Here is a 23,722-nt window from a genome sequence, read left to right on the forward strand (position 1 = left end):
GGCCATGGCAAGGCTGCAGGGCCTAGGCGGGGCTGCATTGTCGCCGTGCAGGGGGGACTATATGAGGCTATGCAGGGCTACTTTAGGGTGCACTACAGGGAGGCCGGGTGGGGGCGTGCAGGGGTTGTACGGGGGTTGTGCGAAGGGAGCTGCAGGGCCATGCAGCGGCCATGCGGAGGGGTTGTAGGGGGTCTGCAGCGGTGGCTTTGACGATGGTCCGACAACTTTTCTGGTGACTTTTTCCGGAGATTTTTCCAGCCAATTTTTCAGGCAAAATTTTTTTTAATTTAAACGTCTTGCATGGGTAAACCTGGTAGCAGACGGAACATCTTGGTGGATTTTTAAGGTCGTAACTCGCGAACCTGTTATAGTTTGCCACTCCCCTTATGTTTCATGTGTTAGTTCAATTTTCGAACTATTAATTCTCAATCATCACCATAACCCGATGGAATTTTGTTCTATGAATCCTTTCGTTTATAGATTCCAAACCATTCATGCTTTAAGGAAAACAAAGTAACGCTTGTATACATTTTGATAACAAAGAACCAAAATGAAACTTATTAATTGCCAAATTAATCGTACATCAACATTGTTCTTGAAAAATAAACACTTCACTTGAAAAAAAATCTTATTGTGGTAATACCGCCATTACATATCAAACTTAAAAGCTTAAATAAAATAAGCGATATAACAACAATCAATCGACATGGATGTTATTTAAAATCAGGAGTGGATTGAGGACCGGCTTTCTCTTTCTCCTTTGTCTGAAAGTCCTCAACTTTAGGCTTGATGATAGCATTAGCATCAAACATCTCCGCATCTTCAACATAATTTCTTTCATTGGACAAGTATTGCTTACACTTCTTGTGAGCTCAAACAATCTCCTTAAGAGCACGTCATTATTTATGAAAGTGCGTATTTGAACCGCACTTGTAACATGGAAGGTTCAGATTCTGAACCTTTACCGAGTTGTCGGATTTGGAGGGTCAGGAGGCACCACAGCCTTGAGGGTTAGTGGGGCCAGCGGCTACGCCATCCCTAGTCCAAGTCATGTATCGACGAGGCCCTCTATTTCCTTCATTTTGGTATGGTGCAGATCAACCCGTTAATTTATCATTTCAACTTTTCCTTTACTTGCCTGATTAGCTTCTGGAACTCTTTTCGTCCCTACAGGTCTTAGATTGTTGTTGTTGAAATGATCTCATGATGACGTTACTTTTTCTTGAGAAGGTTCATCAGATTTGCAAAACTCTTGATTCTTTTGGCCTCATAATCAAGGCGATTTTGGTGAGCTATTTCACTCGTAGATGCTGGGAAAGTCTTTAGGGTCTTCTCGATCATGTCTTCATCAGTTTTCTCCTTGCCGCACACATTTAAGTCTGCCTGGAGATTTAACATTTCTTGATGGAAATCATGAACCTTGGCAACATCCAGTAGACGAACAGATCTATATTCTGCAAAAAGAGTTAGCAACCGTGCATTATGCACATTATCAAACCGTTCCTTGAGAGCTTTCCAAAGAACACTCGGATCTGTATACTTTAGGCACTGTTTATTGAGCACCTTGTCCATATGGCACCTAAGAAACATCAGGGCATGAGATTTCACCTCATTAGACACTTGTTCCTCTTTTGCTTTTAGAGGTTTGATGGCGGTAGTAAACTTATTTCCAACGAACGTGATTTGCACGTTGGACCCCATCAATGATACACAGTTCCATGAGAATCTAGGATGTTGAATTATATTTGTGTATTTTCAGGCATCTACAAGAAAAATATTAAAGATGTTAGTTTTGAATTAACGAAACAAGTTTGATTAAATAAAACTATTTCAGAACAATTGTATGGGTCAAATTGATGCTAGTTTACGGCTATGACTGCCACAATCGAAATTTTCTTTTGTTGTTCTTCCATCTTTTTCATATGTAGCTACACACAACGGCTACGGATGGTATCAGCGGCACTCCCAGCCACCCTTAAAACTCAATTCTAGGGGAATCAAATCCTTTCGTATCACCCAAGAAACAGAAGAATTAGGTTGACAAGAAAATGGAGTTTGAAAGTCTCCGATGCAAAACAAAAATCTCATCAATGTAAATTTCATGAAAAGCATGAACTTTAATTTATAAATTTACCTTGATTTTGTAAAAACAATCTTGAATTTTCTTCTTCCTCTTCTTTTCCTCTTGTACGGCAGCAACATTGAAGGTTTAGTTTTCAAATCTTGGTGCGGCGGCAGAAGAGTCTAGGATCACCGAGAAGCGGCGGCCAAAGGAGGCAGGGGGTTGAAGGCCGGCGGCGCTAGGGCAAAGGTGCGGCCGGCTAGAAAAAAATCTAGGATTTTATGTTTTTTGTTTTTCAGGTTCTAGGCCTAAGATTTTCAGGGCTAGAGCTACGTATTTGATAATGTGAAACAGTAGAAGAAATTCGAGAGAATAACTGTAAGTTTATTGATAGGCATATGACCTTATATATATGCATTACATCAATGATCCCGATGAATCAGGGATAAGATAACATTCCTTAACTAGCTATGCTATACTAATTATGACGAGATACACCAAGAATGCATATGAGATGATTCTCCTACCACAAAGGTAAAATGTCCATTTAGTACTCTCTTTGCTCATTTCAATGATAAATTCTAAAATATGCCTATTTCAACACAAGATAACCAAACATTTGTCTAATTAGTACAAAAATTATTATTTTGTATATATTTTTAGAATATTTTACCTTTATCTATTGAAACACTTATAGAGAGAGAAAGTTGATGAGAGAGATCATGTTGCCGGAACCTTACTGGACTCTGAGCTCCAATCACCGTACTCTGGCCACCGGTCGCTAGAAAATTATTGACACCTAGTAACCTCCAATAACAAATTACTGAAACCCAACAAATTATTGACACTCAATCAATAAATTATTGATACCTAATAATCACATTACTGACACCCAATAATCATGTTAGTGAACATGATTTTGAGGCACACTGGTTTGATGCCCATTTTTACATAAACTAAAACAAGAGAGAAAATATTTCTTTTGCAATGTTTGATCAAATCGAGAAGAGTATATACATCGAAAACAAGAAGCCAGTAAGGTTAAAGAAATAGTGTTAACGAAAAGGTCCCATTACAGTAATGAAGAGTATTGTAAATAGCATAGACCCATAGTTATTTACCATAGTGCCATATGCCAAATATCACAGTCGAAGAGAAAAAAAAGGATAAAGAGAAATTCACTAAAGCTTCTAAAATCTCACCAGTCAAAGAAACAGTTTTATATTGTAGTGAACTGTAATGCAAAATTTAACAGAGGGTATAAAACTCTCGTGCTCCGTCAGAGAAAGGAGCGGTCGTACTCTTCCCCACTAAACCCGATCTCGAAATCGAGCCAGTCAGACGAGCCGTTCGACTCCTTAGAAAGTGTTGATTCTTGATTACAAAGAGGTATCGGCAGCGTCTGCTTCCTCGGTGAGAGAGAGAGAGTGACCATAACTAATAGAGAGTAGATAATCTGGGGAGCCTGTTGGAGAGTTCATCGTCGCCAGGAAGGATTAAGCTGAGGAAAGAGCCGAAGAATCTAGAATCGGGCGGCGTCTTCAAGGCCGGCGGTGCCGACAGCGTCTTTGGTAAGGTCAGGTGATAACGAGAGAGAGAGAGTATTTAGATATGGGGAGTTGGGAGATAAGAGTTTATTGATCAGTGAGAGAGATGATCATTAATAACAACGAGGGTATAGATGTCTTTATGGATCAGATCATTGAAATGGGCACAATTTTCAAGTGTTTCTGATCAAATGGTCAATTCTCCTTACAAAAATCAGATTATGCTCTTGTTCCCTCAATTTTTTTTCTTTTCCTATTAAAATAAATTTGTGGAGTAGTATGATAAATACAAGAGTAATTCGGATAATAACTGTGTCTTTATTGAATAATAAGGGTGTCTATATATAGACATTACATAACCACAAATCGATAGGATTCGGAGTCATAATCTATTACAGATATGCGAATATATATTTAATAGAAAACTCAACTAGGCTAAGACACACAAAATGGTAGAATAATAATTTTCCGGGAACAATCTCCCTTGTATCGCATGCCTAAGTTGCATGGCGCACAACGTTGCCTAGGTAAAAACCTTGTCAAATAAAATAAAAACCTCTTGGGTAAAATAAAAGCTTGATCGAATGAAAAAATAGCACAATGCACCAATTACTGATGATCTTAACATGTGATGTAGACCCCTCCTAAATTCTATAAAACTCTAAAGTTCTGATAAACGAGGCATTCAATGCCCTTCACATGTTTCACAAAAGTAGACTTAGTTAACAAATCCGCAATATTGGATTTTGAACTCACTTATCAATCTAAACATTCAAGAACTTCTATTGTAGAAGAACTTAAAGCGAGATATGCTTGGTTGTCACACCCCGGGACTATTTTCAAGACCAAAATGCAACAATATTCGCCATAGCTCTGAATTAATAAGCAACCGACACGTCTGATAGGAGCACAAAATGTAACATTCTTAATGTATATATGTCCTATTCTTATGCTTTGTTACGTTTTAGTTAGTTGTTTTAGGTTCATATTTGTTATTTGTATGTTTTAGTAGAGCTATGCCGAATTTGGATGTTTTAATGATGAAATCGTGCTAAGTGCTAGAAATCCTTATTGAGCTATGATTCCTTACTCGACTAGGATTCTACTTTCCTATTTTCATTCTTTTTTATTTCTTAATCGTCGATTTCTTTTCAGAAAAGACAAATCCTATTTGGACAAGGAGAAGTGGTGTCGTGATGCATTCCAAGTGAGACAAGGAGATCATGTCCGAGTTGGATAAGGAGAGAAGAGACCAGCCTAGCTATTTCCTAGTTGAAGAAGGAGAGATGTCGTGCAGCCATAAATTGTTTCCCAATTGGATTTGGTTTTCTACATCAAGTTGGATTTGGAAGTATACGAATCAAAATCCATATCAAAGAAGATTTCAGCTTCCCAATCCGATTCTATCCCCTATTTGGGATGGAAAGACTATGTTTTTGACTTCTATATATAGAGGCACAACCTCATTGTTCAAGGATCATCAACCTTGCGCACATACTAGCCAAAGCTCTACCGAATTTCACACTCACCTTTCCAAGAAATCCTAAAACCGATCCCACCATTCTTCCATCATGCTTAGCTTCGAAGCACGTTTGTGAAGAAGTCCATTCCCTTAGGATGTCACTGCTATACCTTGTAGGATCGCTTGATTGATAAAGTGTAACTATGATACTCTCTTTGTTTATTTCGGTTTTGGGTTTTCTTGTTCTTGGTTGTGTATGCGATTTATGTATTGTAAACTTGTTTCGATTTTGGTCTATAAAATAGATACTTGATTCGATTTATATAAAGTTGTGATTTCAAGTTTCGGTTTTATGAATTTAGGTTTCTGTCGTGACATGTTCGTGAATGATTTCAATATCTATGTGTTATGTATACGCTTGTAGCATGATATTTAGGTTGTTGGATTAAAGACTTGTGCTATGAACATGTTTATCCTTTCTATGTAAGTTTCGAAATTGCATGATTGTTGGTTGAGTAGGTAACATGCTTAATGAATTCAATATGCATGGCGTTGGAATTACATGGTAGGATGAGTATGTTAGATTTCGATTAAGACCGCTTGGGAAGAGTCGAATGTGCTAAGTGTCTATGTGTTTAGGTTACTACTTAGAACCCTATTTGCATGATCCAACCTTAGTTATCCATGATAGAGTCTTGGCATGATTCTTAATGGAGGACCAGAACTTGTTTTTGTTATCTTTATATGAATTCTTTTGGTGATGGTTTGTGTATGTGTTGATCGATCACATGTATATATTAGTTTAGGTTTTATTTCTGTTTTGTAACTGATCTGAATCCATATCAAAACTTTTATCTCTTTGTGAATTCGTTGTTAAATGTTTGTGATTCTATGCCCTGGTGGATCCTTAGTTTGTGAATGATACCCTGTTGCTTTATACTACTAACAAGGTTAATATTGATGTCGAGTAATCAAACCGATCAAATGGCGCCATTGCCGGAGATCCATAAAGATGGATCTCTAACTTTTAATTTTGAATTCACTGTTTATATTGTACATTGTATATTCTTATCTTGTTTTGTTGTACATATAGTAAATATATCTTAGGTTATTGTTTCGGTGCTTGAATGAATGATTATTACAGATTGTAAATCAAACGGAATAGGTAAAGTCCCTTTTGTTAATATTAGAATTAACCCTTCATGCTAGCTCTCGGGTTTGCATGAGGTCGATGGCGGCTTTTATTAACACTTTGAGATTTGTCTAACACCCAAGGTTAAGTCCATCTGAGTAAGAGGCATGCTCTTTTATTACCCTGGTGCATGGGACCAAAATTGGATCTCAGAGAACTATTAACTGACATACATCTCGGTGATGGAGTCGATATGGAGTTCGCTCTCTGTAGTTTAACAAATGAGTCCTACCATGTTCACTATCTCTAATTGAGCTACACGACCTTCTGAACAAAGACTTGATCTTGTGTCTAGGCATCCATACTTAGGCCGCACGTCCACCTCGGTTTACAACTTAGAATCAATCGATCATTCAATCATTGAACGGCAAAAAAAAACTTGTGAAATTGTATGAACTTTGTAAACGTAAAGAACTAACTCTTTGTAACATGACAACATAGTTGTCGTGCCTCTTCCATAAGTGTGTCGTGTATATGACTAAGGAAGTGCACGATTCCATGTCTTCATTTTGTATTCTTCAATGCTAACCCTTTAACTTTCGTGTTACATGAACTATGCATATCCGCGATATCTAAGAAAACACAAGAGCTCAAAGATCGAATTCAAGCACGTAAAGACTTACAAGACTCTAGCTCGAGTAGATTCTTAGATTTCTAATCGTCTCCAAGCAACTCAGTCTTAAACTCTTCACCTAGATCAGAAAAAGAGGAGGATCGTTTCTTCCCCTTCATCTTCGATTCAAAGACATACACAATTGCGGACCGTGGTCTAGTTCCTAGTGGTGCTCCAATGGCACTCAAGAATGCGTTCATCCCCACTACCCCTAAATCACATTCATGCATTGCTTTCACTCCACTAGATGAAGCCAACTTCTCCATTATAGTTCAATTGCTTGGCCAGCTGCCTAAGTACTACGGTTCCTCAATGGAAGACCATAATGTTCACCTTAGGGAGTTTTTGGACATTTGCAAGCTCAAATCGATTCATCATCTGTCTCAAGAAGGCTTGAAGTTGCTTTTGTTTCCATTTACTCTTAAGGACGATACTAAGCGTTGGTTGTACTTTGTGCCTGCGAGAATATTCACCACATGGGACGAAATGACTAGGATGTTCTTGAAGTAATTATTCCATACTCGACTCACGAAAAGACTTAGGAGGGAGATTTATAACTTCACTCAAAATGATGGTGATTCACTCTATGAGACATGGGAGGAATTTCAGGAACTACAAAGAAAGTGCCCTCATCATGGTATTTCGTTGGATGACTTCGTGCAATTCTTCTATGAAGAACTCGACACCACTAATAAGAGCATGGTGAATTTGGCATGTGGCTTCACATTCATGAACAAGACCAGTCAAGAAGCTTACACCTTGATTGATGACTTGGCCGACAACAATCGCCAATTTAGTTCTAAGGAGAAGACAGGAAGCAAGAGCCATGAGGTGTATGATGTTGATGCAAGAAATCATATGGCTACTTTAGAGAGAAAGCTTGACGTTCTAGTCAAGGTATTCAATGGTTCGACCATCAACACTCAAGCGTGTGGCATTTGTTCTTTCAAAGATCACACAACCGAAAATTTTCCAAATGGTGCAATGACTGAAGATGACTTGAACTTCATGGGGCAACAAATGCCTAGTTACGATCCTTACTCGAACACATACAATCTTGGACTTAGATATCATCTCAACTTTTGTTGGAACAACAATGCTCAACCGTTCATTGCTCAAGCTCAAAGACCCCATCCTTCAGGTTTGTTTGTGAGGCCTCAGGTACCTCAAAGTTTTGTTCCCTTTAACTCTAATGTTCATGGTTCGAATAATGTATCTGCACCTAACTATGATGAACTTTTGAAGTCCCTTGCTCAAGGGCAACATAATTTAACTCTGCTATTCGAGCTTTAGTTACAGGTCAACAAGCTCATTCTACGGACATAACCGAGCTTAAGAAGCAGATGGGACAAGTGTCATGGGTAAGATACGTGAAGTAGGTAAGTTGCCGAGCCAAATTGAGCCAAATCCTAACGTGAAGGCCATGGTGACAAGAAGTGAGAGGATCTTGGAAGCTCCATTGCAGCAAAACAAGAAGGTTGTGTCTTCTAAAGGAAAAGAGGCCGAGAGTTTCAATGCTAATGACTTAGAGAAGGACCCTGCCTCCTCTAAGGTTAATGATGTCGTGCTTCTTCCCTAAGGAGATCATGTCGTGCATGACACAGGTAAGGATCCTAACTCTAGTGGTTTGCTTGTGTTCCTTTCCCCATTAGGTTTGCAAAGCAAAAGAAGGATGACTCTGATCAAGCCATGCTCGACATCTTTAAGAAGGTGGAAGTGAACATGCCTCTTATTGAATACATACAACAGAATTCTAGGTATGCTAAGTTTTTTGAAAGAATTATGTACTAATAAGAGGATGACTCGAGAGAAGGAGGTTGTCATAATGAGTGAGACAGTTTCTGCCATGCACCAAAGGAAGCTACCACCAAAGCTTAAAGATCCTTGGAGCTTTTCTATCCCTTATACAATCGGAAACATGACATTTGAAAAGATAATGCTAGACTTAGGTGCATCGATCAATGTAATGCCTTACTATATTTTTGAGGATCTAGGTCTAGGTAATTTGAAACGAGATAATGTTGTGATTCGATTGGCAGATTGTTCAAACAAAGTCCCTTTGGGCTATGTTGAAGATGTTCTTGTGCAGGTTTCGAGCTTAATCTTCCATGCAGACTTCTATGTCATTGACATGGACCAACTGAAACAGATGACAAGGAGGTCCCTATCTTGTTGGGTCGTCCCTTCATGAAGACTGCACGAACGGAAATCGATGTGCTTAGTGGATCACTCACCTTTGAGTTCGACGGTGAAGTGATTACTTTCAACATCTTTGAAGCTATGAGATATCCCCTTTTCAGAATTGAGTGATTGTTTTTTAGTTGACATTCTTGATTCCCTTGCAGATAACTATCTAGATACATTGGCACATGACGAGTTGGCACTCACCATTACCCAAGGGGTCGGATTTACGAGTCATGGTTGCAACGATTCTTAGTTGGAAGCCAATGATGCCGTGACATCTTATGTTTTAGAGAATGTGACTTCTCTTGAGGTTGCATGTGAGGTAAGTTATGTCTCTCCTAGTCCAATTCTCTTAACCACTTACAAGAATCTTCCTTCTGTGGTGCAAGCCCCAAAACTTGATCTTAAGGTTATTCCGGACCCCTTGAATATGTGTTTTTGGGAGATGATGATACATTGTCAGTGATCATTTCATCTGCACTCAACGAGGAGTAAGAGGAGAGATTGATTGAAGTGTTGAAAAGACACAAGACGACCATAGGATGGACCCTAACCGACATCAAGGGAGTTAGCCCTACCATGTGTGTGCACCAAAGTTTGCTTGAAGATGGTGTCAAACCGACCAAAGAAGGTCAGAGACATCTTCACCCACCAATGATGCAAGTTGTCAAGGACGAGATCACTAAGTTACATGATTGTGGCGTCATCTACCTATCTCGGACAGTAGGTTGATATCTCCCATTCAAGTTGTACCAAAGAAGTCTGGAATCACGGTGGTGAAGAACAAAGATAATGAGTTAGTGCTTCAAAGGACAATGATTGGTCACCGTGTGTATATCAACTATAGAAAGCTCAATGCTACGACAAGGAAGGATCACATATCGTTGTCATTCATTGATCAAATACTTGAGAGGTTAGCTGGTCATTCTTTCTATTATTTCCTTGATGGATATAGTGGATACAATCAAATTAGTGTTACGGAGGAAGATAAAAAAAGACTACATTCACATGCCCTTTTAGTACGTTAGCTTATCGTCGCATGTCTTTTGGTTTATGCAACGCTTCATGTACGTTTCAACGTTGTATGTATCACATTTTCTCTGAGTATATTGGTTCTAAAATTGAAGTTTTCATCGATGATTTCTCAGTTTATGGTGAAAATTTTGATGCATGTCTATAGAATGTGGGCCTTGTGCTTAAACGTTGTGAAGAAACTAACTTGGTTTTGAATTGAGAAAATGTCATTTTATGGTTACGCAAAGCATTGTCTTAGGCCATATTGTTTCATCTAAAGGAATTGAGGTTGATAAGTCTAAAATAGATCTTGTGTGTCACTTACCCCTCCCCACTAATGTGAGGGATGTTCCATCGTTTCTTGGACATGCAGGTTTCTATCGTAGGTTTATCAAAGACTTTTCCAAGATTGCTAGACCATTGAGTTTATTGCTTCATAATGACGTTCCCTTTCACTTTGATGATGATTGCAAGCACGCATTTGAGACTTTGAAGAAGCTTTTGACGTCGGCACCAATTATGGGACCGCCGGATTGGTCTTTGTCGTTCGAGTTAATGTGCGATGCTTCCAACTATGTAGTTAGAGCCATGCTAGGGCAGAGGAAGGATAATCATCCCTATGCCATCTATTATGCCTCATGAACGCTCAATGATGCTTAACATAACTACACCACAACCAAAAAAGAACTTCTTGCCGTGATCTTTGCTTTAGATAAGTTTCATTCTTACTTACTTCAATCCAAAGTTATTGTTTACACTGACCATGCAGCTTTAAAGTATTTGATGATGCCAAACCGAGATTGATTCGATGGATTCTCTTACTCCAAGAGTTTGATCTCGAGATCAAGGACAAGAAGGGAAGTGACAACGTTGTGGCGGACCATTTGAGCCGTTTGGTGAGAGATGCCGAGCCTTTGGCCATTCAAGACAGTTTTCCGGATGACCAACTCTTTCAAGTTGAGGTAAGTGATCCATGGTATGCAGATATTGTGAACTATCTTGTTTCTAAATAATTTCCAGATACTTTATCGCATGCTCAAAAGATTAGACTCAAGGCATTAGCTAAGTATTACGTTTGTGATGAACCATACTTGTGGAAACATTATGTTGATCAACTCATTAGGAGGTGTGTTCCTGAATCTGAACATCATTCTATACTTACTTTTTGCCATTCTAAGTCTTGTGGAGGACATTTTGGTTCACGTAGGACTGCTTTTAAGGTGTTAGAATGTGGTTTCTTTTGGCGTACGATCTTTAAATATGCATATCATTTTTGCATGACTTGTGATAGATGCAAACACATGGGAGACTTAGGATTTAGAGATAAAATTCCTATGACACCGATTATCTATGTTGAAATATTTGATTGTTGGGGCATTGATTTTATCAGACCTTTTCCTAAATCTAATGATTTTTTGTAAATACTCGTTTGTGTTGATTATGTTTCGAAATGGGTGGAAGCAAAAGCCACCCGCACTAATGATTCTCGAGTTGTTGCAGATTTCCTTCGTTCTAACATTTTCTCTTGGTTTGGTATGCCGAGAGTTATCATTAGTGATGAAGGATCTCACTTTTGTAACCGGACCATTGAGGCATTATTGAAGAAGTATGGAATTAAGCATAAGGTTGCTACGCCTTATCACCCCAAACAAGTGGACAAATTGAGCTATCTAATCATGACATCAAGAGAATTTTGGAGAAATCCGTTGGACCATCATGCAAGAATTGGTCTCAACGATTGAATGATGCTCTTGGGCCTATACGACGGCATACAAAACTTCTCTTGGCATGTCACCGTTTCAGTTAGTCTATGGCAAGGTGTGCCATCTTCTTGTGGAGCTTGAACACGTGCATGGTGGGCTGTGAAGAACTTTAACATGAACATTGATGAGGCCAGTTTGTATAGGAAGTTGCAATTGCATGAGCTTGAAAAGATTTGGAATGAGGCCTATGATTCGGCAATGATGTACAAGGAGAAGACTAAATCGTTCTATGACCGTATGATTAGGAAGAAACACTTTGTCGTTTGGCAGAAAGTTCTTTTGTTTAATTCTCCACTTAGATTGTTTCCAGGCAAGCTCCGTTCTAGGTGGCTTGGCCCGTTTGTTGTTACTAATGTTTTTCCTTCTGGTGTTATTCATTCAAAGTACGGTGCATAGAAAGAAATTCACAGTCAATGGACATCGCTTGAAGCCGTACTATGAGAATTTGGTACAACATAACGTGGAGGAGATCTCTCTCCTTGATCCTACGGCAAGCAAGTCATATTTTTGAGATAGTTTAGGCTATAGACTCTACACTTAAGCCAATGAGAGAGCCATCAACGAGTGTTTGCATTTTCTTATTCCTTATCTTTTTAGTTTTCGTTGCTTATCATATTGTGCATTGAGGGCAATGTAAGTTTTAAGTGTGGGGTGGGTATACATCATTCGTTGTATTATATTGTTTGATGCTTATGTGTTTTGATTTTGTTGCTTTGATTTTTAGATTGAATTTTCTGTTTTGTTTTTCGATTTTTGTTATGTATGTTGTTTTATTTTGAGTCATGGGTATGCCTTTAACTGTCTAGGATGAGTTGATATTTTGAATGATATTTGATAGATGATCACGATATTGAATTGAACTTAATTACTATTTGATGGTTAATCAATGCGTAGAAATTGTACGAACATGTAGTAGATGAGGATTTTGAAACTTAGGTACAGAATGAGCATGTTTCTTACTTGTTTGAATTCATGTAACCTATGTGAGTTTTGAGCCAATAGTTGTGCATTTCTTTGAAGAGTTTTATCTATCATTTCTTGGCTTTTTAACCTCATTATACTTTATTTTGATCAATTCATATGCAATAGAATTGCAATGAACTAGAGAATGCTAGAACTTACTTTGTGAAACTTTCGAAACTTTATGTCATAATATACTCTGATTTTGAAAAGGATTGTTGGATCTTTTTAGGATTTTCACAACTTTATGCCAAAAAGGCGTATATCCTTATTTGTGCCCTGCTTGGGACACCTTAGTTTTAACCTATTTGAGCCTACGTTAAGCATTTTCTTTCATTACCAACATGCTAATATCCTTACTTAGTATAGTTATATCTCTACCTTGTCTTTGGGGCTTGGCAGAGCCATTCTTGGTGTTAATATGGAGTGATGATTTGATTCAAGTGTGGAATTATGGTATGTATGTATGTTGTGCCGTGAAAAGAGTATAAAAAATTAGAAAGATGCCGTGTGAAAAGAAAAAGAAAAAGAGACATGATGCACGGTTAGTGAAAAAAAAATGAAAAAAAAGAATGAGGAAAGAAGTCTCGGCATACATGTGTATTTTTGTGAATTTGGAGTTGTGTTATATTTGTTGAAGGCTCAATAATATAATATTTTAGCCTTAGTTCATTTTCACAATGTTTAAAGTGAAGAATGAGTCCAACATGATGATATTTGGCCCTTGTTTTATGAAGTATGGCGACATAAGGTGGATATTCTTGCTCTGCTAAGTCTTGATGATGACCTTTGTGATTCCTTTTCCCTGAAAAATGATATTCATGCCAAGCCTAAACCTACATTTTCTAAAGATCCGCATGATACTTAAAATGAGTAGCTCTTAATCTGTGGAGTTTGTTTCATGAGTAAGCATATGGTTTGGGTTCATTTGTGCATATGATTGGTATATTTCATTAGGTTTTCGATTTCACTATGTGTTCATAACTCTTGTGTGTAAAAAGCTTTTAAGCATATGTCATGTTTTTCAGAGAAAAGATTCGGAGTGCATATCCTTATGAGTTGAGTTTGAATTTGTTTTGAACATGTCGAGCTTAATATCACCTCTGTTTCTGCCATGTCTTATTTTTTAAACGAAATCTCATGTTTATTAACCATTGAATTCATCATATCTATTTCGATTGAGTGTTATTCTTGATGCTATGAGTTTGAAGATCTCTGAGACAAAATGTTGAAGGCATTAGAATGTTTCATGTGTAGTAGTGTCGTTAGTTTCACAAAAGTAGACTTAGTTAACAAATCCGCAATATTGGATTTTGAACTCACTTATCAATCTGAACATTCAAGAACTTTTATTGTTGAATATTGTAGAAGAACTTAAGCGAGATATGCTTGGTTGTCACACCCCGGGACTATTTTCGAGACCAAAATGCAACAATATTCGCCATAGCTCTGAATTAATAAGCAACCGACACATCTGATAGGAGCACAAAGTGTAACGTTCTTAATGTATATATGCCATATTCTTATGCTTTGTTACTTTTTAGTTAGTTATTTTAGGTTCATATCTGTTATTTGTATGTTTTAGTAGAGCTATGCCGAATTTGGATGTTTTAATGATGAAATCGTGCTAAGTGCTAGAAATCCTTATTGAGCTATGATTCCTTACTCGACTAGGATTCTACTTTACTATTTTCATTCTTTTTTATTCCTTAATTGTCGATTTCTTTTTAGGAAAGACAAATCCTATTTGGACAAGGAGAAGTGGTGTCGTGATGCATTCCTAGTGAGACAAGGAGATCATGTCCGAGTTGGATAAGGAGAGAAGAGACCGGCCTAGCTATTTCCTAGTTGAAGAAGGAGAGATGCCGTGCAGCCCTTAATTGTTTCCCAATTGGATTTGGAAGTACACGAATCAAAATCCATTTGAAAGAAGATTTCTGCTTCCCGATCCGATTCTATCCCCTATTTGGGATGGAAAGCTATGTTTTTGACTCCTATATATAGAGGCACATCCTCATTGTTCAAGGATCATTAACCTTGCGCATATACTAGCCAAAGCTCTACCGAATTTCACACTCACCTTTCCAAGAAATCCTAAAACCGATCCCACCATTCTTCCATCATGCTTAGCTTCGAAGCACGCTTATGAAGAAGTCCATTCCCTTAGAATGTCACGGCTACACCTTGTAGGATCACTTGATTGATAAAGTGTAACAATGATACTCTCTTTGTTTATTTCGGTTTTTGGTTTTCTTGTTCTTGGTTGTGTATGCGATTTATGTATTGTAAACGTGTTTCGATTTTGGTCTATAAAATAGATACTTGATTTGATTTATATAAAGTTGTGATTTCAAGTTTCAGTTTTATGAATTTAGGTTTCTGCCGTGACATGTTCGTGAATGATTTCAATACCTATGTGTTATGTATACGCTTGTAGCATGATATTTAGATTGTTGGATTAAAGACTTGTGCTATGAACATGTTTATCCTTTCTACGTAAGTTTCGAAATCGCATGATTGTTGTTTGAGTAGGTGACATCCTTTATGAATTCAATATGCATAGTGTTGGAATTAACGTCAAACATGACGTGTCAACTACCTATCAACCTGAAACTGCAAGTATATGAATAGAAATAAAAATAAACCAACAGTACGACAGGAGGAGTAAACAAAATATAAACACAAATAAACAAACGCAGAAGGTAGCAATGTAAGACTCAAACGTCAAACAAAGAACATGTCTAAGTCTCAATGGGCAACTCAGTCCAACAATAAGGTAAATAACTAGGTCGGAAGACGAGGAATACCAGAGTACGCCAATTGCGCCAACTGGATCCACTTGGAGATTGGAAAGATGGACAATGTGAAGTAAGATCATCGGGACTGAACAACAACCAATGAGCCTCGAACGCTATCAAACTACTAGCCTCCAGTCCAACGCCGCTAGATACCTACAAAACAGAAGGGCTGAGCACTCATCCTTTCTAACCTACTTTAGGGCCGATACCCTACCAAGGTAGGGTTTGAAAATGGAGGAAAATAAGATAAGGGTGAATGCATAAATGTAGGAACATATAAATAAGTGCTCAAGTAGGAAGTGAAAAAATGGAGTAAGGGAATAACCAAAATGACGTTTGGTTATTGATAGGCAAGAAGATATCCATATGTGCAAAATGGAGCTAACACCACGGTCAGATGATATGATAATGAAAACCACAGGATTATCGACATCACTGATGATCGGGGCCTCGGCTCACCTTCGGGTGAACTATGCGTCTAGTACTACCCATTAACGAGTCCTAAAACCGAAAATCAGGACAACGGTACCACTCACGATAAAGTATACGGGGTCAGATATCAGGACAACAGAATCACCGTACATACACATAGTTGGATTAAAGACTTAAGCTATGAACATGTTTATCCTTTCTATCTAAGTTTCGAAATCACATGATTGTTGGTTGAGTAGGTGACATGCTCAATGAATTCAATATGCATGACATTGGAATTAACGTCAAACACGACATATCAACTACCTATCAACCTGAAACTGCAAGACTATGAACAGAAATAAAAATTAACCAATAGTACAGCATGAGGAGTAAACGAAATATAAACGGAAATAAACAAACGCGGAAGGTAGCAATGTAAGACTCAAACGTCAAACAAAGAACATGTCTAAGTCTCAATGGGCAACTCGGTCCAACAATAAGGTAAATAACTAGGTCGGAAGACGAGGAATACTCAAGTACGCCAACTGGATCCACTTGGAGATTGGAAAGATGGACACTGTGAAGTAAAATCATCGGGACTGGACAAAAACCAATGAGCCTCGAACGCTATTAAACTACTAGCCTCCAGTCCAACGCCGCTAGATACCTACAAAACAGGGGGGCTGAGCACTCATCCTCGCTAACCTATTTTAGGGCCGATACCCTACCAAGGTAGGGTTTGAAAATGGAGGAAAATAATATAAGGGTGCAATGCCTAAATGTAGGAACATATAAATAAGCGCTCAAGTAGGAAGTGAGAAAATGGAGTAAAGGAATAACCAAAACGACGTTTGGTTATTGATAGGCAGGAAGATATTCATATGCGCAAAATGGAGCTAACACCACGGTCAGATGATATGATAATGAAAACCATAGGATTATCGACATCCCTGATGATCGGGGCCTCGGCTCACCTTCGGGTGAACTATGTGTCTAGTACTACCGATTAACGAGTCACGAAACCGGAAATCAGGACAACGGTACCACTCACGATAAAGTATACGGTGTCAGATATCAGGATAACAGAATCACCATACATACACATGGTACCGGATATCAGGATGACGGTATCACCAATAATACTAAATAAGACACGGTGCCAGATATCAGGATAACGAAATCACCGATAATATAGTATGGTGCCCGACATCAGGACAACATGATCACCAATACTAAATAAGACACGGTGCTGGATATCAGGATGACGAAATCACCAATAAATACAGTATGGTGTCAGACATCAGGACAACGAGATCACTAATACTAAATAAGACACGGTGTCGGATATCAGGACAATGGAATCACCGATATAATTATATAGATAAATATTATATGTGGATAAATATAGTTTAATCCCTACTGACAGGTGCCACACTTCACCCAAGCGGTTGAACCGAGTACTATCTACCAGTAAATTATGAGTAACATTACCGGAAATCAGGACAACGTGTATCACTCATTAATAGATATTAAATTAATAACTATATTATCTAGTCTCGAGTGGGGGCTCGAGACGTAGACTGGATTCACCGTTATAAAGTATATTGATAAATTTACTATCTAACTCAAGTGAAGTACTCGAGATGTCGACTAAAGAAATGCACGAATAACGTAAATATGATAACGAAAAAATAAATTAAATAAAGTTAAGCATTACACAATTAAAAATATCACTAACTAGGAAAGATAGCGACTCACCCTTTACTTGAGATAGTAGTGTCAAAGTCCACGCCCCAAATCACGCTCTTCCTGCTCCACGTAGAATCACATCCCTCGAGTTCGTCCCGTAGCTCAACGACTAATGGAAATCGAATATAAGGGTCACGATGTTTTTAGTCTATTTAATAAATTACCGACGTTTTGACTAGATTGACCCTCCGAATCGAGGTCTCGAGTTGATCGGTTGATTTTTCTAAAGGTGAGTGTGAATTTACTTTAGAGATATTCGTATCTTCCATTTAAGACGAAATTACCGATAAATGAAAAGATTGAATTTATTCTTCCGACATTTAATTATGTCACGCTTAAGAGTTCCTCGATTTCCAATCTAGGCGGAAATCGAGTTTAACGTTTAACCGAAAAACTAAAAGTACACTTTAGCAGAAAATACTAAAATCCCTTAATCCGATTTTAAATCGGAAATCTTAAAGTTAAAAAGGTTGAAATGAGATTTAATAAGGAAAGTAAATTAATTACTGTTAGGGGCAAGACCATAATTATTGAAAGTCAACAAGGGCATTTAGGTAATTTCACGAAGATAGTAAAACAGAAAATGTAACTCGATAACAGTAAAAACCAGGGGTTTTAACCCTTGCGTCATCGATCACGATTCTGGCCAAAACTGCAACTCCGATCAACCCAAAATCAACATGCAATTATATTAAACGAATCGAAACGACGTTACGAACATAATAACACCAAAATCAAAGGAATCAAAGTTCGATTGGTACCTCAATGAAGCACTGAAAGAGATCTTATCGGCTTCGACGCTGCTCTGCCTCCGTCCGAGCTTTTGCAGCTCAATTGAGGTCTCCTCAAGTTTATGGCATCAATCTGATGCCTCGTAGTCCCCCCTCGAGCTCGCCTTGGTCACATATTCGGAGAGACGCATTCGCCGGAGTGTCGAGTTCCACGACAGTCAGGACAAGAAATGGGGAAGAGGGATTAGACTTTGATCTCAAGAAATCCAAGGGAAATTATATTACAGATTAAAGAGGGAAGAAAAATTTACCAAGAGAAGAGCTTTGGAGTGCCGGAGTTCAAGGATGTCGTCGGAATAATCCAAGCACACGTCGGCGGCCCCAATTCCTAATCTGAAGCAAATGGGCTCGAATCCCACATGAAATCATTGGGTTTTGTAGAGTAGAAGGAGTGGGTCACGGCGGTGGTGGTCTCGCGGGGAGGACGATACAGCCGGGAGAAGGCGCCGCTAGGTTGCTCTGTTTTGTAACAGAGGAGAGGGAGAAAAAAAGGAACGGGGTGAGGGTGAGGGAGAGAGAAGAAAAATAAGAAAAGAATAGAGAGAATTGTGTGTGGGAGAGCCTAGGGTGGACTCTCATTCCAAAGGAAAAATCAACAGCCCATATTGATTCGCTCAAATTGACGGTCGAGATTTAAAAACAGGAAATATGAATTTCTAATTTACGATTTAAAAGAGTTAATTTTGTAAATTAATAGAAAATTAACATAGCGTCAGAAAAAATATTCCACGAATACTTCCGTACTCGTGGCGACATGTGGTTTAATACAAAAATACTAACCTTAATATTCAACATCCCAAAAAAATGTCGATTGGTGTGTTCCATGTCTCAGAAAATGAAATAAAATTTCAGGGGCTCACATTAGTATTGTCTCCTTTGATGAAATCTAACTTAGTATGCTCCATGCAAGCAGCATTATCTTCATAAATGCACATGGGTTGATCAGTTGTAAAGACTAATCCACAAGAATCACGAATATGACAAACAAGTGACCGTAGCCAAACACATTCTTTAACTGCTTCATGGCAAGCAATGGTCTCCGCGTGATTCGAAGAAGTAGAAACAAGGGATTTCTTAGTGGATCTCCAAGATATCGTTGTATTCTCAATAGTAAACACATAACCAGTTTGAGAATGAGCATTGTGAGAGTCAGAGAGGTACCATGCATTGGTAGAACCAACTAACATGTTGTTTGAAGTCTTTGCATTTGGGGAATGAGCAAGAGGGGACCGGTTCATGCTCTCGGTACCATGGGAGGCTGCCATGCCGTGGCTGCCGGCGGAGCAGGTATGAGGTAGCACGAACACAGTGGTGTCTCTATTGTAAGGATAGAACAATCATATGTCAATGGAACCTTCCAAGTATCGAAACAAATGTTTCATACCATTCCTAAAACGTAGATTAGGCGCCGAGCTAAATCTAGCTAATAAGTTCACTGTAAAAGATATGTTCGGTGTAGTGCATTAAGCTAGATACAATAGTTCCCCAATTGCACTAAGGTAAGGAACATCAGTACCAAGAACTTCTTCATCATCCTCTTTAGGACGGAATGGATCCTTCTTGATATCTAGACTTCAGATGACCATGGGAGTATAAATTGGACTGCATAGATTCATATTGAAACGTTGAAGCATTTTCTGCCTGTAATTCGACTGATATACTAAGATGTCATCGCCCCTGTGCACAAGCTTAAGGCCGAGACAAAATCTCGTCCTCCTTAGGTCCTTCATCTCAAATTCCGACTTCAAATAAGATACGGTCTCTTCAATCTCATCAAGAGTACCAATTATGTTCATGTCATCAACATAAACCGCAAGGATGACGAATTCGAAATTTGTCTTTTGTATGAACACGCATGAGAATAGTTCATCATTCTTATAACCTCTCTCTTTCAAGTATTTATACAACCGATTGTACCACATTCTTTCAGATTGATTCAACCCGTACAATGAATGATGTAATCTAACTGCATGAGCACTCCATGGTCGGGAGCCACTTGATGGAGGTAAAGGTAGTACCTTTGGAGCTTTCATGTATATCTTTGTGTCAAGATCCCCATAGAGATAAGCTCTGACCACATCCATAAGCTGCATGTTTAGTCTTTCGGACAGTACCAGACTAATGAGGTATCAGATGGTGATGATGTCCATAACAAGAGGATAAGTCTCCTCATAGTCAATGTCGGGTCGTTGAATCCTTGGGCCACAAGTCTTGCTTTATAATGCATAACCTCGTTCATCTCATTACGCTTACGAACAAAAACTCATTTATGTCCAACATGTTTGACATTTCTTGGTGTCAATACAACCTTTCTGAAGACTTCTTTCTTCTTCAGTGAGTCAAGTTTTGCTTGAATTGCTTCATTCCACTTAGGCCAATCTGCTCTGCATTCGCATTCAGCTACAGAGCGAGGTTCAACATCGTCTTCAGATATAATCTCATCTCATGTGCAACAGAATAAGCAAAAACGTCATCAATGCACATAATGGCTCGGTTTCAGACCAATTGCTCACTTGTGTAGTTCACTAAGATTTCATTGTTCTATGGCATCAAACCATGTTCCATAGCATCCTACAGTAACACTTGAGTTGATTCATGGAGATAGCAAAGACAATTTCATACGATGGTGATTCATCATTGATGACGCGTTGTGCCTTGGTTATTCGTTTCTTTCTAGGCTTTAAATCCCTACAGTTTTTCGGTCTCCCCCTTTTGCCTCTAAGGAGCTGAGGCTGAAGCAACTCCTGCTTGGATTGTCTCAGCGTCGTCGCCACAAGGGGCATCAGCAGTGCAGCCGGCTGTCGTCCCAGTTTTCAAGGATATTGCCAACGGTGCTAGGTCCATGAGCTTGTCTTCCACGCTCGTATTTTTGGACATCTAGCCGGGCCGGTACATTTACAACGAGTATGTTCGATCTCGTCACTTTAGCAATATCTACAAAGCCGTCGAAAATTCAATCTGCGATTTTCAGGAGGTCGATAATGCATTGCACTTCTAACTCACTTTGAGCACTGCGGGGATCATAATGAGACATAGTGGGGGACACACCACGTCAATTCCTGACATTCATTCGGAATGAAAACATTCCTACATCCCCCTAATGACAGAAACCATGTCTCATCAAAGTGACAATCTGCAAATCTTACAGTAAAGAGATCTCCGGTGGTTGGTTCCAAGCAGCAGACAATAGTTGGGGAATTGTAGCCAACATAGATACCTAATCGTCTCTGGGGACTCATCTTAGTACGCATTGTAGGTGTAATAGGCACGGAAATGAATAAGTGTCGTTGCATCAACAATGCATATCTCCACGTAGAGACAAGCAAGTTAGTACCCATAACCATAGCCCGAGCAACAAGTTGAATACGCTTGATGGTAGCCTCTGCTAGACCATTCTGTGAATGAACATGAGGAACAAGATGTTTAACTTCGATCCCAATAGACATGCTGTAATCATCAAAAGTCTTGGAGGCGAATTCTCCAGCATTATCCAAGTGAATGGATTTGATAGGATGGTCAAGGTGGTGAGCCCTAAGTTTACTAGTCTCAGCTAATAACTTAGCAAATGCAGCACTCCTTGTGGATAGCAAAGCAACGTGTGCCCAACGCGTCGATGCATCAACCAATACCATAAAATATCTAAAGGTCCGCATTCTGGTTGAATAGGTCTACAAATGTCACCTTGAATGCGTTGTAAGAATGAAATGTTCTCGGTTGAAGCCTTAGCAAATGAAGGACTTTCTTGAAATTTAGCAAGAGAACAAGCTTTAAAAAAAAGAACAATGGGAGGCATCACAAGCTCTTGTGAATGAGGGGATGTCGTGGGGGTGCCTAGAGGGCTCAGCTTGGTCTCACCGTGTGGAGCATGGGTGAGGTGGTCCTCTAATCGTTTCCGGGACTTGAAAATGGATGACCGTGTGAATGTTTGAAAGTTCTAATCATCATATCACATCCAGGGTTCCCGAGACAGGCATGCCAAAACATATAAGAGTCTAAATCACAAAAATTGTATGCAACCGCATATGATTCAAAGATTCGAATGGAAGTAAGATACAAACCATTCCTGAGACTCTTCATCCTTTCTAAGATGCGGCGCTGGCATGCTTTCTCAGAGGTAACGCAAAAATATTCCTCTTCATTCTCAATATAAGTATCAAGATGAAAACCATTGGCATGTATGTCCTTAAAACTCAACAAGGTGCGGGGAGACTTCGGCGCATAAAGAGCATCAACAATGTTGAGAGTCGTACCATTAGGCAACATGAAAGAAGCGGTGCCACTTCCTTGCATGATGAATTTGGAGCCAATCATTATAGTCATCGAATAAGTCAAAAACACTAAATCCGTGAACAACTACATGTGCCGTAGAACATTGTGGGTGGTTCCATAGTCAGTAAGACACTCAATTTCACCGTGGGACATTTACAAAATAACAATTAAGGAGTCAACGACACAGTGAAGATTTCTAGACAATACACCATAGAATATTGTAAAAAAGGGGATCAGAACAAAGGGCAATCTCATCGAGTGTATCACATGGCAATAATACTACATTCTTCAACTAAAAAGTTGGTAAAATATGGTATTGAAGCAGTGAAATACCAAATAGTAAATAGGGTGGTAGAAACCATCCAAAAACGGTGTAAAAACACTTAAAGAAAGCAGGTGAGCGAGAAAAGTCGACTTGGAGAAAACCAGGAAAAATAACCCAAAACCATGTCAAAATAGCTCAAAACCGGGGCGAAACTTTGGCAGGAAAACACTGCAGTAAGACTATTGAAAATATGTCAGAAAAATGACGAAAACTCGCTGGAAGCCGGCAGCGGCCGGAGTTGGCCGGTATGGAGGCCGGAGAACAAGGGCGGTCGACAAAGAAAAGAAGAAAAATAGGGATTTATCTAGTGGTTTTTCTAGGGTTTAAAAGTTCAGAATTTTAAGACAAAGTGCGTGATAATGTGGTGCAATATAATAAATACGAGAGTAATTCAGATAATAACTATGTCTTTATTGAATGATAAGGGGGACTGTATATATGCATTACATAACCACAATTCAATAGTATTCAGAGTCATAATATGTAAATATATCTTTAACAGAAAATATAAATAGACTAAAACATGGGTAGAATAATAATTCTTTAGGAGTAACATATACTAATTTTTAACGGTGAAAA

The 23,722-nt window shown here is 38.8% G+C and overlaps 1 protein-coding gene and 1 non-coding gene across 2 annotated transcripts; both read right to left on the reverse strand.

Annotated features, from left to right (window-relative positions):
- Positions 1-1,212: 1,212 nt before the first annotated feature.
- LOC126792161 (uncharacterized) lies at positions 1,213-1,701 on the reverse strand. The gene has a single exon (XM_050518642.1). The coding sequence runs from the start codon at positions 1,699-1,701 to the stop codon at positions 1,213-1,215; it is 489 nt and encodes a 162-aa protein (XP_050374599.1).
- A 5,709-nt stretch (positions 1,702-7,410) lies between these two features.
- On the reverse strand, positions 7,411-7,517 carry LOC126793007 (small nucleolar RNA R71). The gene has a single exon (XR_007671994.1). It is a non-coding gene; the product is annotated as a small nucleolar RNA R71 (small nucleolar RNA).
- Between the last annotated feature and the right edge of the window lie 16,205 nt (positions 7,518-23,722).

This window comes from Argentina anserina, chromosome 4, assembly GCF_933775445.1.
Source record: "Argentina anserina chromosome 4, drPotAnse1.1, whole genome shotgun sequence".
NCBI classification, from domain to species: Eukaryota; Viridiplantae; Streptophyta; class Magnoliopsida; order Rosales; family Rosaceae; genus Argentina; species Argentina anserina.